This window comes from Olea europaea, chromosome 17 (assembly GCF_002742605.1).
Source record: "Olea europaea var. sylvestris chromosome 17, O_europaea_v1, whole genome shotgun sequence".
Taxonomy (NCBI): Eukaryota; Viridiplantae; Streptophyta; class Magnoliopsida; order Lamiales; family Oleaceae; genus Olea; species Olea europaea.
In genome coordinates, this window is record NC_036253.1 from 10,972,197 (window position 1) to 10,986,087 (window position 13,891).

Sequence of the window (13,891 nt, forward strand, 5' to 3'; positions counted from 1 at the left end):
ACACATAAGTTTTCACACATGGAATCCACATTCACATCCGCATCTTCCTACAACTATAAAGTCATCCCCAAACTGTGCTAAATTTGGTCGAAGGATAAATAATTCAATATGGCTCAGGTAAAGCATCTATATCCCACTAGATCAACCTATCAAAAGCAAGAAACAACTCATTTAGTCACAATGTCAAACTCAATTCTAGTGCGCTTGTAATATCAAATTTTGCAAGGTTGAGCTTCAATTAGTCTAACATACATCCTATCCAACATAAATCAACACAAAATCTCACATTAAATCATCATTGTCCACACTGTCTAACCCACACAAGTACAAAACTGAACCAAAAAGATTTTTTTTTTAAAAACAAACGCACAAAAACATACAAAAAAACAAAAACTAAAAGTTTTTTCCATCCTCAAACTTAAAATTGACATTGTTCTCAATGTCATAAAACATAAATAAGTACATAAAGGGGGTAGGGAAGAAAAAGATGAAGGTACTTCCCAAATTTTTCTGTTGAATATGTGAGGCACCATGTGAGACGGCTGGATAATATTCTTCATCATGCTTTCCCTTGGATCTATGTTTGTTTGAGTGTTCCACGACGTCATGTTCCTAAAAAATCAATTTTGACAAATTAAATATAGGGAATAAGGGTTACTTAACTTAAACAATCAAAATAACCAACAATAAATTCAAGGGCCTGAGGGTGGAAGGGATATGAGTGATGACTCCTAAAAATTGAAACGTGCCTAAATCTAATGCAACCTAGTAAACAAAACAAAATTATATGCTATGTGATACAAAAAGTAAAATAAAAGTTTTGAAAATTCGGTTGCCTCCCAAAAAGCACTTCTTTTAAGTCATTAGCTGGACTTTGTGCTACTATTATTCACTTTGAAGTTTAATTTTGTTGGATGGTGTAATTTAATTATGCCATAGGGAAACACCTGAGAGACCGTAAAAGGGCCGGACCATCTAGATTCAACTTTCCTAGAAACAGTTTAAGTCTAAAATTGTATAAAAGCACTTGATCTCCCACTCTAAAAATTCTTTGCCTGATGTTCTTGTCATGCAACTGCTTCGTCCTTTCCTTGTAGATGGCTGCATTCTCATATGCTTCTCTTTTGAATTCTTCTATTTTATGTAGCTATAGTACTCTTGTTTCTCCAGTCTTTTCCAGGTCAATGTTTAACTGCTTCAATGCCCAGTATGCTCTATGTTCAAACTCCACTGGTATGTGGCATGCTTTTTCAAAGACTAGTCGATATGGAGACATTCCAATAGGTGTCTTATAAGCAGTGGATATGCCCATAACGCATCACCTAATTTCTTTGACCAATCCTTGAGAGATGCATTCACAGTGAGCTCGAGAATATTTTTCAATTGTTTGTTCGAGGTTTCCACCTGTCCACTTGTCTGAGGGTGGTAAAGAATGACAATTCGATGTTGTACCCCGTACTTATGCAGCACTGCCTGGAATAATCGATTGCAGAAGTGAGTTCCACCATCACTTATTATGGCCCTAGGTGATCCATAGCAGTTAAAGATGTGTTTCTTTATGAAGTCCACCACCACCTTAGCGTCATTTGTAGGCAATGCTTTAGCTTCTACCCATTTAGAACATAGTCCACTACCACTAGGATGTACCGATTGTTGTAAGATGATGGAAAGAGATCTATAAAATTAACCCCCCAGACATCAAATATTTCCACCTCCAAAATGTGGTTAAGTGGCATCTCGTGACGTGTTGATATGTTACCTGTTCTCTGACACTTATCACATGACCTATAGAAATTGTGGCAGTCCTTGAATAGTGTAGGCCAAAAGAAATCATATTGAAGCACCTTTGCTGCTGTTTTAGTGGGGGCCAAAGTGTCCTCCATAAGCCGAAGCATGAACCCGTGAAAGGATAGGTTTCATTTCATCCTCTGGCACACATCTCCTAATGATGTGGTCTGCCCCTCTCCTATATAAATTTGGATCATCCCAATAATAGAATTTCGCTTCATGAAGCAGCTTCTTCTTCTGCAGATAGGAGAGATCAGGATCCATATAGCCACTAGCTAAGTAATTAACAATGTCGACATACCACGGAGCCTTTTCTATCTGCAATAATTGCTCATCTGGGAAGACCTCATTAATATCCACGTCATCTAAATCACACAGTTGCTCCAGCCTTGATAAATGATCTGCTACCTGATTTTCTGTACTCTTTTTGTCGCGAATTTCAATGTCAAACTCTTGCAATAATAGAACCCATCGAATCAGCCTAGGTTTAGTATCCTAATTCTCAAACAGATATTTCAATGCTGCATGGTCAGTGTAGACTATCACCTTTGAACCAATCAGATAGGAACGAAATTTGTCTAAGGCAAAGACCACTGCTAGCATCTCTTTTTCTGTTGTTGCATAGTTGATCTGAGATTCTGTCAAGGTGTTGCTTGTATAGTAGATTACATATAACACTTTTCCTTTACGTTGGCCAAGCACAGCTCCCACTGCAAACTCACTAGCATCATACATAAGTTTGAAAGGTAGATCCCAATTAGGTGCTACTATTACAGGTGCAGAAGTTAACTTGTCTTTCAAAGTATTAAAGATATTTAAGCATTCATCATAAAAGTGAAATGGCACATCCTTCTCCAGTAGATTACACAGAGATTTTGAAATTTTTTAAAAATCTTGAATGAACCTTCTATAAGACCCTGCATGTCTTAAAAAGCTTCTGATCCCCTTAACTGAATTAGGAGGCTGCAATTTTTCAATCACTTGTATTTTGGCTTTGTTAACTTCAATGCCCTTTGAGGAAATCCTGTGGCCTAGCACTATCCCCTCCTTTACTATAAAGTGACACTTTTCCCAATTGAGCACCAAATTCTTCTCTTCACATCGTTGTAATACAAGCGATAGTCGTTCCAAGCAATCATCAAAAGAATCCCCAAACACTGAGAAATCATCCATGAATAACTTGATGTATTTTTCCACCATGTTAGAGAATATGACCATCATGTACCGTTGAAAGGTTGCAGGTGCGTTGCATAGATCGAAAGGCATCATTCTAAACACAAAAGTTCCATAAGGGCATGTGAATGTTGTTTTCTCTTGGTCTTCTGAAACAATAACTATCTGATTGTACCCTGAATATTCGTCTAGAAAGCAGTAATGAAAATGACCTGCTAACCTCTTTAACATCTGATTAATGAATGACAATGAAAAATGGTCCTTTCTAGTGGCATTGTTTAACTTTCTGTAATCTATACATACTCTCCACCCTGTCACTAACCGTGTTGGTATCAGCTCGTTGTTCTCATTCTTCTCTACAGTAATTCCATCTTTTTTAGGTGCCATATGTATTGGACTCACCCAAGAACTATCAGAGATGGGATAGATAATACCTATATCCAACAATTTCAGCACTTTTTTTGCACCACTTCTTTCAAGGTTGGATTTAATCTGTGTTGTCCTTTCACTGATGGCCTTGACCCGCCCTCCATTAAAATCTCGTGCATACAAAGAGTTGGACTAATTTCTCTAATGTCAGCTATTGTCCATCCAATTTTCGTTTTGTGCTGCTTGAGTACCTCCAACAATTTATTCTCTTCCTCCCTTGTCATATCATTCGCGATGATTACTGGAAGTATTGTGGAGTCTCCCAATTATGCATAACGAAGATGTGAAGGCAAGGGTTTTAGTTCAAGAGTGGGTGCCTTTTCTACTGAAGGTAATGGGGGTGAAGGGTTGTCACCAAGAGATTCATACTACTAATGTCTTCTTCTTATTTGTTGCTTAGCCAGGTTGACAACACATTTAGTTTTTTTTGCACTTGTTGCTCCTGATTGTGCAATTTCTGCTTTACAAAGAACTGTTTGATGCTCTGTCTCAAATGTATCTACCACCAACTCTTCAAGAACATCTACTTGACAACAGGTGTCTGAAGTTAGTGGATGTTTCATCGTCTTGAGCATGTTGAATATGACTTGCTCATTGTCTACCTGAAGAATTATCTTTTCATCGTAAACATCAATCAGCGCTCTTTCGGTAGCTAAAAAGGGTCTTCCCAAGATTAGAGGGATTTTTTAATCCTCCTCCATGTCCAAAATGATGAAATCAGCCGAAAAAATGAATTTATCAACTTTGACTAGTACATCTTCAATAATCCCCTTAGGTCGTTTGATCGATCTGTCAGCTAGTTGCAAAGAGATGGTTGTAAACTTTGCTTCTCCTAATCCAAGAGACCTATAAACAAAGAGAGGCAAAAGGTTAACATTGGCACCCAAATCACATAAAGAATGTTTAAAATAATTAGAACCAAATGTGCAAGGTATCGTGAAACTCCCTGGGTCTTTTAGTTTAGGAGGTAGCTTTTTCAATAGAATTGCATTGCACTCCTCGTTCAGGCAGACTGTCTCATGTTCTTCCAGCTTCCTTTTGTTAGACAGGATCTCCTTCAAGAATTTAGCATAGCTAGGCATCTGGACAATTGCATCTACAAACGGAATATTGATGTGTAGTTTCTTGAAAATCTCCACAAATTTGGCAAACTGCTTGTCCAACTTCTTTCTCTATAACTTTTGAGGGAAGGGAATTGGTGGCACATAAGCTTTCACAGGGCTAGGTGTTCTCACTAGGGGTGTTTCTTCCCTTTTATCCTCCTCGTTAGTTGGTTGTTCAGACTCCGCTTCTGTCCCAGCCTTTTCACCCATTACTTCTTTGTCTTTTCTATCTGGTCTCTTCACATGTATCTCTGGAAGTTGCACCCCACTTCTAGTTGTAATATCTTATACTTTCTCTTTTGGTTTGACCATTGTGTTGCCTGGCAATGTCCCTTGTGGACGTTATGCAAGCTGTTAAGCTATCTATCCAATTTGAGTTTCCAGTTTCTTGATGGATGCTTGCTGATTCTGAAAGTTAGTGTTAGTCTGATGGAACACCTTGTCTGTCTTTTGTATGTATTGGTTGTACATCTCCCTCAAACTTGGTTTTTCTCTGGCTAATTATTGTTTGAACTGTTCCCTTGCTAATTATCCGACCATCTGATGTTTGGGTATTGCCTCCATCCTGGGTTATATGTTTATGAAAGGGGATTAAAATTTCGAGAGCCATTTTGAATGAAGTTGACTTGTTCTTCCGGAAACCCCATAGAGGTGCAATTTTCTGTTAAGTGATTTGCTCTGCAGTTTTCGCAAGATGGTCCAGTTATCACTATATGTGCTCCTTTTGTTTGTGACTTCACCAATAACTCTACCTATTTTGTCAATGCTGCTATTTGGGCGTTGGTAGATGCTGTGCTGTCTAATTCATAAATTCTCGTTGCTTTTGGAGTCACCACTCTTTCTGATGAAAACATGGAGTGAATAGTAGCAATCAACTCAAACAGATTCATACATTGTTGCATTGATTTTCCTATGATTGATCCACCTGTAGAGGAATCCACTTGAGATTTGAATAGTAGTGAAAGTCATGTGTAGAAATACTACACTTTATTTCCAATAGTGATCCCATGATTTGGACACTTCCTCATCAACTCCTTAAATCTGTTCTAGGTCTCGTGATAGCTTTCCCCATCTTTTTGTTGAAATGTTTGAATTTTCATTCTGATTTTTGCTACTTTAACTAGTGGAAAGAACTTATTGCTGAATTTCCTGGTCAGTTCCTCCCATGTGGTAATACTTCGATCCGGTTCGGCATCCAGCCATTCTAATGCTGCATCTTTCAGTGTATATGAGAATAATCGCAACTTGATTGCGTCCTCATTAACCCCAAAAGCATGACAATTCTGGTAATTCCTAAGAAACCTTGAGATATATTTGTTTGGATTCTCATGAGGTAACCCGTAGAATTATAGAGAGTTGCTCATCAAATTAATCTAATCAGCCCGTATCTGAAAGTTGTTTACCATAAAATCTGGATATACTATGCTGGATCGCGCGAGAGCTGCTATAAGCGTCAAAAACATAGAAACTGGCAAGTCCCCTTCATTTACTTCCATTTGCTCTTGCTGTTGAGCTCTCGCAGCCATTTGTCCAATTGCCTGTATAAGGATATGATTGTTTAGATTGTCAACCATTTGATGCTGCTGTTTTTGTTTGTGTTCTCTGCATCTTCGTCTGAAGGTACGTTCCATTTTCGAATCAAATAGTTCAAAATCGTTGCCTTGGGCACGGAACATACAATGAATACAATGTTCTGTATATAAAAGAAAATAAGCAAATCAAATAACAATTAAAAATAAGATAAAAATAATAAAATAAATAAATAAATTAAGACTAAAAATAATAGTCCCCAACAATGACATCAAAAACTTATTTTCGATTTTATCTCGCAAGTGGACGGATCGCAACAAGTAGTAAAGTGGATCTTTTGAATTTGGATTATAGTTCCCACGAGAACTATACTTTAGTACTCAATTTATTATTCCTAACTTCTATTTAATGAAAATAAATAAATAAAAAATGATTAAACGTGATTTTTAAATCTAATAACTAGAAATTTCGTGAATGCAACAGAAAATTAGTGAGAATTCAATTAATAAATAGAGATTAGGCCGTAACAACTTCACATATTGGTCACCTTTATTTCTAATATCGAAATTCATAAAACTAAAGTAGTGTTCGGTCGAATTCTTTTATTGTATTCAACTTACCCCTCTCGAGTTCTCATTGAACGTATTTAATTAGTTCAATTCCATATCTCAGTGCAAATTAAATTTAATTAAACGAAATAACAGTTCTAAGAATTTCCATAGGACCAAAGCAATTAATATAGGTATCTCTACACGTTATATTAATTTACCAAATTTTAATATGTGGTCTAAATAAGAATCCGCATCTCTTCGTAATTATTGTTCACAAAATTATTGAATAATTGGTCAGAAAAATTCAAAGCATTAAAGATACAATTAGAATCCATACATAAAATATATAAGAACAAAAATCTCAATTAAAAGAAATAAATGTCTCAAATAGATTACATTGTTCGTCCAAAAATTAAATTTAGCTACGTGTATTAATAAAAGAAAAACAAGAAATTATGAATTCATCACCCCTATTAATTGACGGAACGTGAATGATTTTAATGTTTCGTGTGTGCTGCCTCAATTTGATGCCCTTTTCTCCATTTTCTGTCCCTTTTATTTAACAGCAGCAGAAATTTTTTTCCTCCTTTCCTGTTTGTACGTGTATCTCTCCAAATAAAAATTCAGCAGCCACCGAATTTGAACAAAGAAAAGTGACTCCAGCTGCTTTGAAATATGTGCGCGTCTCTGAATATCTTAAGACTCAATTCTGTAAGAAAATTATATATAATTGGTTGCCTCTCTCCTCTGCTGCGTGCCTCTGAAAGAATTGCAGCCACCAAATTTTGTATGAAATATATCAAATTTGCTCCTCTCTCCATATATATATATATAACCAAGCAACCACAAATTTCTATTTTCTAACTACATATAAAAGAGGCAGTAGAAAGGTTACTATTCACAAGCCATTTGGGTCGGCTCACAAGCCAAATGTTAGGTCAGCTCAGTTAGTGGGGAGTCGTTGGAACTTGGAAATGAATCAGAGTCTGTCTGTTACCTTGTTTTTATCTTCTTTCTAGACTAAAATCTGAAAATGTCTTTCTTCAAAGTTCGGTTTTCATTTTCATCCTCATCTTCACTCGACAGAAGGAAACCCTAGCCCCATTTCGTCTGTTCTTTTAGCAACAACCATACTGCCGTGGCCTTCAACGATATGTTCCGACAAACCATTCACCATTCGCCTGAATCTGTGAAGAAGTAAGTTTTCTGCTGGTCTTTGTTATTTTCTTCAGCTTTATTTAAGGTATGTTGTTGTCGTTTCTGTCTATACATGAAAATTTAGCTGGGTTCCTCTTCGTTTACCTTCATCTAGCTTAGAAGTTTAAAATTTTGTTCGATCTTCGCTTTTAATGCTTTCACGAGGATTAGAGGAGGTTGCTGTCGGTATATCGGATATTTTTTGGCTGATTTGGGAGATAGGGAAGGGCTTGAATCAAGGAGAGATGAGAGACATGAAAGATCTTCAGGCAATTTAGAAAAAGCCACCGGAGAAAGGTTTTAACAGTTGATGAGTCATCATTTGCAAATTGCAAGTAGCTTCTATCGAAGCTGTTCATATATCTGATGGTTGTATACTTGTACTCTTTTAGTTTGTGTTTTAATTGCAATAATTGCTTTTATACATGTTGTTTGATAATTAATTTTGTTATCCCCACGCTTTATTGAAAACAATTTACTCATTGCTTAGATCACATTATGAAAGCTCTATTTATTTATTTATTTACTTTTATCTAGGATAGTCTCTTTGAACTTGTACTTGATTTTTTCTAATCATTTCATGTTGTCTTGATACAGTTTCATGAGCAGAAAGATCAAGTGGCTGTGGAGTTGATACTTTCAAGTAGCATTTCCAGGTGTAGAACACCCTAGATTATATGGGAAAATGGTATCAATTTGTTTTCCTTTATCCTGCTTTAGTAAATATTGTTAAATCTCTCTATAAATTGTTATTTATACTGTTATGGGAATAAAATCCTGATTGTTTTTAATGTTTTATAGTGTGAAGTCCTTCTCTTTAAGTTAATACATAAGAATACTAAGTAGCTACCCTGTTTCAGGCTAGGAATTGCATGTGCAGAACTTGCAAATACATATTATAGAGATGAAGTGCGAAGAGTTGAAGCGTATCTTGAAAGAAAAAACATTGGCTCAATAGAGTTACATATTCGTTACTGTTTCAAAGTAAGGGCTATCTTCCATCGGGATGTAGTTCTTCATATTGCTTGCCTTCAGGTTGCATTTATGAGTTAACTAAGACAATTTGATATGAAATTTTTGTTGAATGAATCTTTTTTTTATAATGATAAATTCACTGGTTTGATCTTTTCAAAATTAGTAGATCGGTGTTCTGCGATATACACTTTGGCATGCTTCTTTACAATTTATTATGTCCAAGTGAAAACTGTAGTTTAACAATTAAACTAAACTGACAATCCTTTTGTATGAAGTAGTTGCATCATTACTTGTCAATTGATTTCTCCTAGGAGATATGTAAAATCAATTGCTACGTTCAAGTTTCAGAAGTTTGATTTTGAGATTGTAATTTTTTTATTTTTTTGAGAAATAAATAAATAATAAAATTGTTGAATCAAATCATGTAAGAGAATATAGTTCCACATATAGAGCCATGGATGCCAATTCCTAGCTTAGAGGATTCAACTAAAGTAAAAGAGCAAAGAGTATATGTGAATATGATCCATACTAAATGCGCATCACATAATTGAAATAGTAGCAAGTAAAGTATATATCCCCCATTCCAACAATATGAAAAAAAAATCATCATCAAAGGGATTGAGTTATATTTTGTTCACTAACCAATTGAGGTTGTAAAAATCACAATTTTTTTTATATAATGACATAACACACATTTCAAAAAGATTCTTCTATCCTTTTCCCATAACTTCGTTATAACAAAAAAAAAAAGAAAAAAAAGAAATGGCCATCTTTTTATTTGGCTTCATTTGTCAATTTTTATTTTACTGATGCAGAAAGGGAATTGTTTCTTGATTACTGAGTCTGTGAATCCATCATTCTAATTTTTTTGGTTTATTTCTTGACGTGTTCGTTTTTTAGATTTTTTTTTTTTTTTGTGCATGGAGATTAGTAAAAGCGATGATATGAGGCATATTTTCATGAATGAATGATGATGTTTGGAAGATTTAATTTTTTGGTTTATTTCTTGATGTGTTCATTTTTGGGATTTTTTGGAGCATACCAGTGCAGTTTGTCAACTTGAGGATTTTAGAGCAGATTTTAGCAATGCCAAACATTATCATCATCAGATGTGGAAATGCTTACGTTATGATGCCAAATCAAATCAAGGTCCTTCCAGTAAGTGTTTTCCCTCGTTGTTTGTTAATTAATTGATATATGGAAGTAAATACTTTTATGAACATGTTCAATGAGGAAATGATAGAAACTCTATTTGGCTAAGCTTCTGCTAAGAAAAACAAGAACGTATTCAACCAATATATCCAAATAATTTATTCAAAGAAATCTTAGAATTTATCAATTCTTCTCAAAGCATTAAACGTGACTACAGAAGAAGATTGTGACACACTTCAAGAAGGTAACATTTTTGTTTTTTATTAAAACTTTTTGAGAGACAATTTATTTGAAGAGAATAACTTGATTATCTGTAAAAATACTTGAAAACAAGTTTTGAGGACCAAATCAGATAAAGGAGAGATTTTATTTAATTCATAGATGGATCATATGATCTAATTTATGCATAACTCAGCCACAACATGTGGCATTGAAAGGGAGGGAAGACTAATATGGTATTGGCAGATAAAATTTATTTGAAAGTCAATAAATGTCATAAGGGATTTTTGACAAAAGAAAACACGTGTTTTCGTATTTTATCATTCTTTATGATAGGTTTGATCTGAGTTAAAGGTGCTAGCACTCTAATTTACCTGTATGAATGTTAGTTGATGTATATGTTAATCAACAATAATCTTCCTTGACATCCATTAGTTATATGTTATAATTTTACACGCTACTATATCTAAGCAGTTAAGTGATGTAAATGAGCAACAATCCTATCACACTTAGTGAGATAAAAAAATCTAACATGGTTGAGAATCCTTCTCTGCGTGAGAATCCAAATGATTCATCTCCTGTAATCACTATTCATGAAAAGAAATGGACTGATGGATGTATTCCACTGGATACACTCTCTTCAGGCCCACATTGCTTGGGAAGGTGTATTTTGTTTTGAACTTAATTAACTCTATAACAAGAAGTTGTTGTGTTCACTGCTTACTTCAATTGCTGTATTTAACTCCCTTAAATCCTTCACAGTTATGTTCAACAAGCTAATCTAAAACTTTAAGTTGTTACTCGTAAGACGGGAAAACGTTTATGTATTTAAATTTGGTCTTCAACACACATCACGGGCAATGTGAATCTATATTTCATCAACATATACGTGCAAAATTTTCATAAGCGGACGAGGGTGAAACTTAAAGTCTTGCCTGCTTTATACTATGTTCAATAAACTCATAAAAGCGAAAATTGTTAGATGGAAAATACATTTATTTAAATCTAATCCATAGCAATTGGAATATGATTAGTTATATTTTCATGTTACAGGAAGCAATGCAAATGAGATTAGTTGCTTCCAAAGCTGCAGCAAAAACTTTAGAAGAGGCCACTGCCACAGCGTTGATTGTAAGGAGCCTAAGGTGATTATTCATTTCTTTAATTCAATATACACTGAGTAATAAAATTCAGCTGCAACCAAAATGATAGTAATTGTGCCTTAAAGTTATCTAAATTTCAACATGACACAAAAGAAAGTTGCCTTTATTATTTATTTATTTATTTATTTATTTTAAAGAAATGCTCCTTTAAATTCATATATTATGAATATGTTTTAATCCACAATGGACAATATTCTTGACTTCACCCCTGTTGAGCTTTCACTCTTTCGACTCATTTATACATGAATTTCTCGTACAAATTTAAATTCTTTATGTCTTTATTGTTGTGTACGGAATTGAAAATTATTTTAGACAGCTCCGAGAACAAGGATACTTGTTTGTTCTCTTTCCCCCTCATTATATATTTTTTGGGCAAATTTTCGTTTTTAGTGTAAGAATCTCTATTTAGGATCTGAGACTCCTAGAACAAATTGTGCCTTGCCTTGATTATGCTCTACAATTTTATGTATTTTATTTTTGATAATTACACGTGCATCTTTCGTTCAGCTTAATGTATTCATTTTTCTTATGTTGTTAGGGTTCACGATCAATGAGATTGATGGTAAATTAATATACTTTAATCCATCCAGTAAATATATGATACAAATCAACCTTTTCAGTTTTTAAGCCACCGAATTTGACATTTCGTTTATGTAACCATGTTCATATTTCTAGCTCTCTCTTATCGTAATTTAGTCATATTCTTCATTTGAGACTTAATGCCTCGAGTAATGTCGAGGACATCTAACAAAGTGGCCAATTATATTAAGTTCTACCTTGCCAATAGATATGGCATTTTGTGTTTCTTTTTGTAAACAATACATTAGTGCTGACATTTATTTGTTTCTTTTTGTTTTCCGCTGTACTTACAAGGTCTGCATTTCTGGATGGAAATTTTACGTAAGCGAAGTTTGAGTCATTTTTTATTTTTATTGTTGCTTGATCAATCTATGATCTATTTCATTTGTGATTCTTAACTTCAGCTAGATGGATGCATATAACATGTTTTATTGAAATAAATATCTCAATCACGTGTACTTGTACAGAAACTCGAAGGCACTAATATTGGATTGACTGTTGCTACTCTATTGACCATGGTATTTTTTATGCACATATTTGTTCATCTGTGATATTTTATTTGTTAGATTTCAGATACACATTCCTCTAATAATATTTCCTTACCAATTAATGAATTTAGACATGAATATTTCCAGTTCTCTTTTTTTTTTTTTTTTGGTTATATTCTCTAACTCATTTTTACCATTTCGTTGTTTTTGTTTTGAGGAAATTGAGCATCTCTTTAAAGTACATGTATACTATAAACGTGTCGCGTTTGGTGGTTTTTGGAGCTTCAAGTTTGTTTGGTTACTTGTGGTTGTTTTAGTTATGAGGATGTAGCTGGTACGTACAAAAGTTGTTTGCTCGACAAAGAACAAGAAAAACCTCTTTTGATAAACCAAGGTTAGTACAACTTTATCCTCATTTTCAAGATTCTTTTGCTATTTGTCCTACTATATTCTCTATTCACAAACTATAATCTTGTTCAAAGAAATAGTTATTTATTTGTATGATATGTATAAAAAAAAAAATGATGACTCCGCTTATATATATTATGGAACAGCTACTTTATCAGTTCTTTGTCAATGACATTTGCATTTTCCTCTTGTTGCTTTTTTATTCAAGATTCATAATTGAAGAGATTTCACAAGCATTAAAATAAGTTGTCTTAGCATATTAGTTACTTCTAAAAAAGATCTTTCATCATGTCGGAGATATCATTTGTGGGATCTCATTTCAGCTCTGTCATTGCTGCTCAACCTATATATGTGGGACTCCCTTAGGTATTTCTTACTGTATAAAGCATAAACACATTTATATAATTATATTTTATTTGGGGGTGGGGGGTCGGATGCATTTTCGCTTGATTATTGCCACCAATGCAGTTAATATTGAAGTATACGTTTCTGATTATAGCAAACATTCGTCTAAGCCTCCTTCAAGTGGTGCTTGCAATCCTCATTTATAGCTGAGAGGTTACTATACAGAAGGCTATGTTTTATCATGGAGTGAATTCAAGCAAGGTGATCTGTTGAGTGGTTCAAATGACTCCCAAATATACTTGTGGGACATCAATGCAACTTGAAGGAATAAGACTCTTAATGAAATGCAGAATTTTAAGGTATGTACTAATAAAAACGTATTATAATTTCTTTTGACAATGTTAATGTTACTGTAATCTTTCAGTATACAAAAAATTGTCTCTCGATGTTATCCTTCCATCTTAAAACTCTCAGACATACAATTCTTGGTCATTTCGAAACCTCCAAATATGTGATTTGCAATCATGGGTGAAATCTCAAGAATAGTTACTAATTACGGTTTCTTCATTGTGTTAATCACATTTATTCTAAGCACTAAACTATGTGGTGATGGAAGCTTTTTTGTAGAACAGATGAATGATGAAGGACATGTCATTTTGAATTTTAAATTTACTTGAACAAATTTTAATATATGGCATTGAGGATATGTTTTACAGATACTTTCTTAAACTCTGTTCAGAACTAATGAGTATATATTATTAACGCAGTCAACTTTGGCTGCATGCCCAAAT

At 34.2% G+C, this 13,891-nt stretch overlaps 1 protein-coding gene and 2 long non-coding RNA genes across 7 annotated transcripts; 2 read left to right on the plus strand and 1 right to left on the minus strand.

Annotated features, from left to right (window-relative positions):
• Window positions 1-3,761: 3,761 nt before the first annotated feature.
• LOC111365620 lies at window positions 3,762-4,472 on the minus strand. Its single transcript, XM_022986159.1, has 2 exons — window positions 4,146-4,472; window positions 3,762-3,992 (listed from the first exon to the last, which is right to left on the minus strand). The coding sequence occupies exons 1-2, from the start codon at window positions 4,470-4,472 to the stop codon at window positions 3,762-3,764; spliced, it is 558 nt and encodes a 185-aa protein (XP_022841927.1).
• Window positions 4,473-7,464: 2,992 nt separating this feature from the next.
• LOC111366303 lies at window positions 7,465-11,236 on the plus strand. 5 transcript variants are annotated; one of them, XR_002697627.1, is made up of 5 exons: window positions 7,465-8,140; window positions 8,369-8,459; window positions 8,632-8,806; window positions 9,792-9,904; window positions 11,171-11,236. It is a non-coding gene; the product is annotated as an uncharacterized LOC111366303 (long non-coding RNA). The 5 variants fall into 5 exon arrangements; XR_002697629.1 differs by lacking the exon at window positions 11,171-11,236 and having other exon boundaries at window positions 7,465-7,817; window positions 7,943-8,140; window positions 9,792-10,864; XR_002697625.1 differs by lacking the exon at window positions 11,171-11,236 and having other exon boundaries at window positions 9,792-10,864.
• A 608-nt stretch (window positions 11,237-11,844) lies between these two features.
• LOC111365812 lies at window positions 11,845-13,645 on the plus strand. The gene is made up of 3 exons (XR_002697493.1): window positions 11,845-12,741; window positions 13,255-13,459; window positions 13,575-13,645. It is a non-coding gene; the product is annotated as an uncharacterized LOC111365812 (long non-coding RNA).
• Window positions 13,646-13,891: the final 246 nt, after the last annotated feature.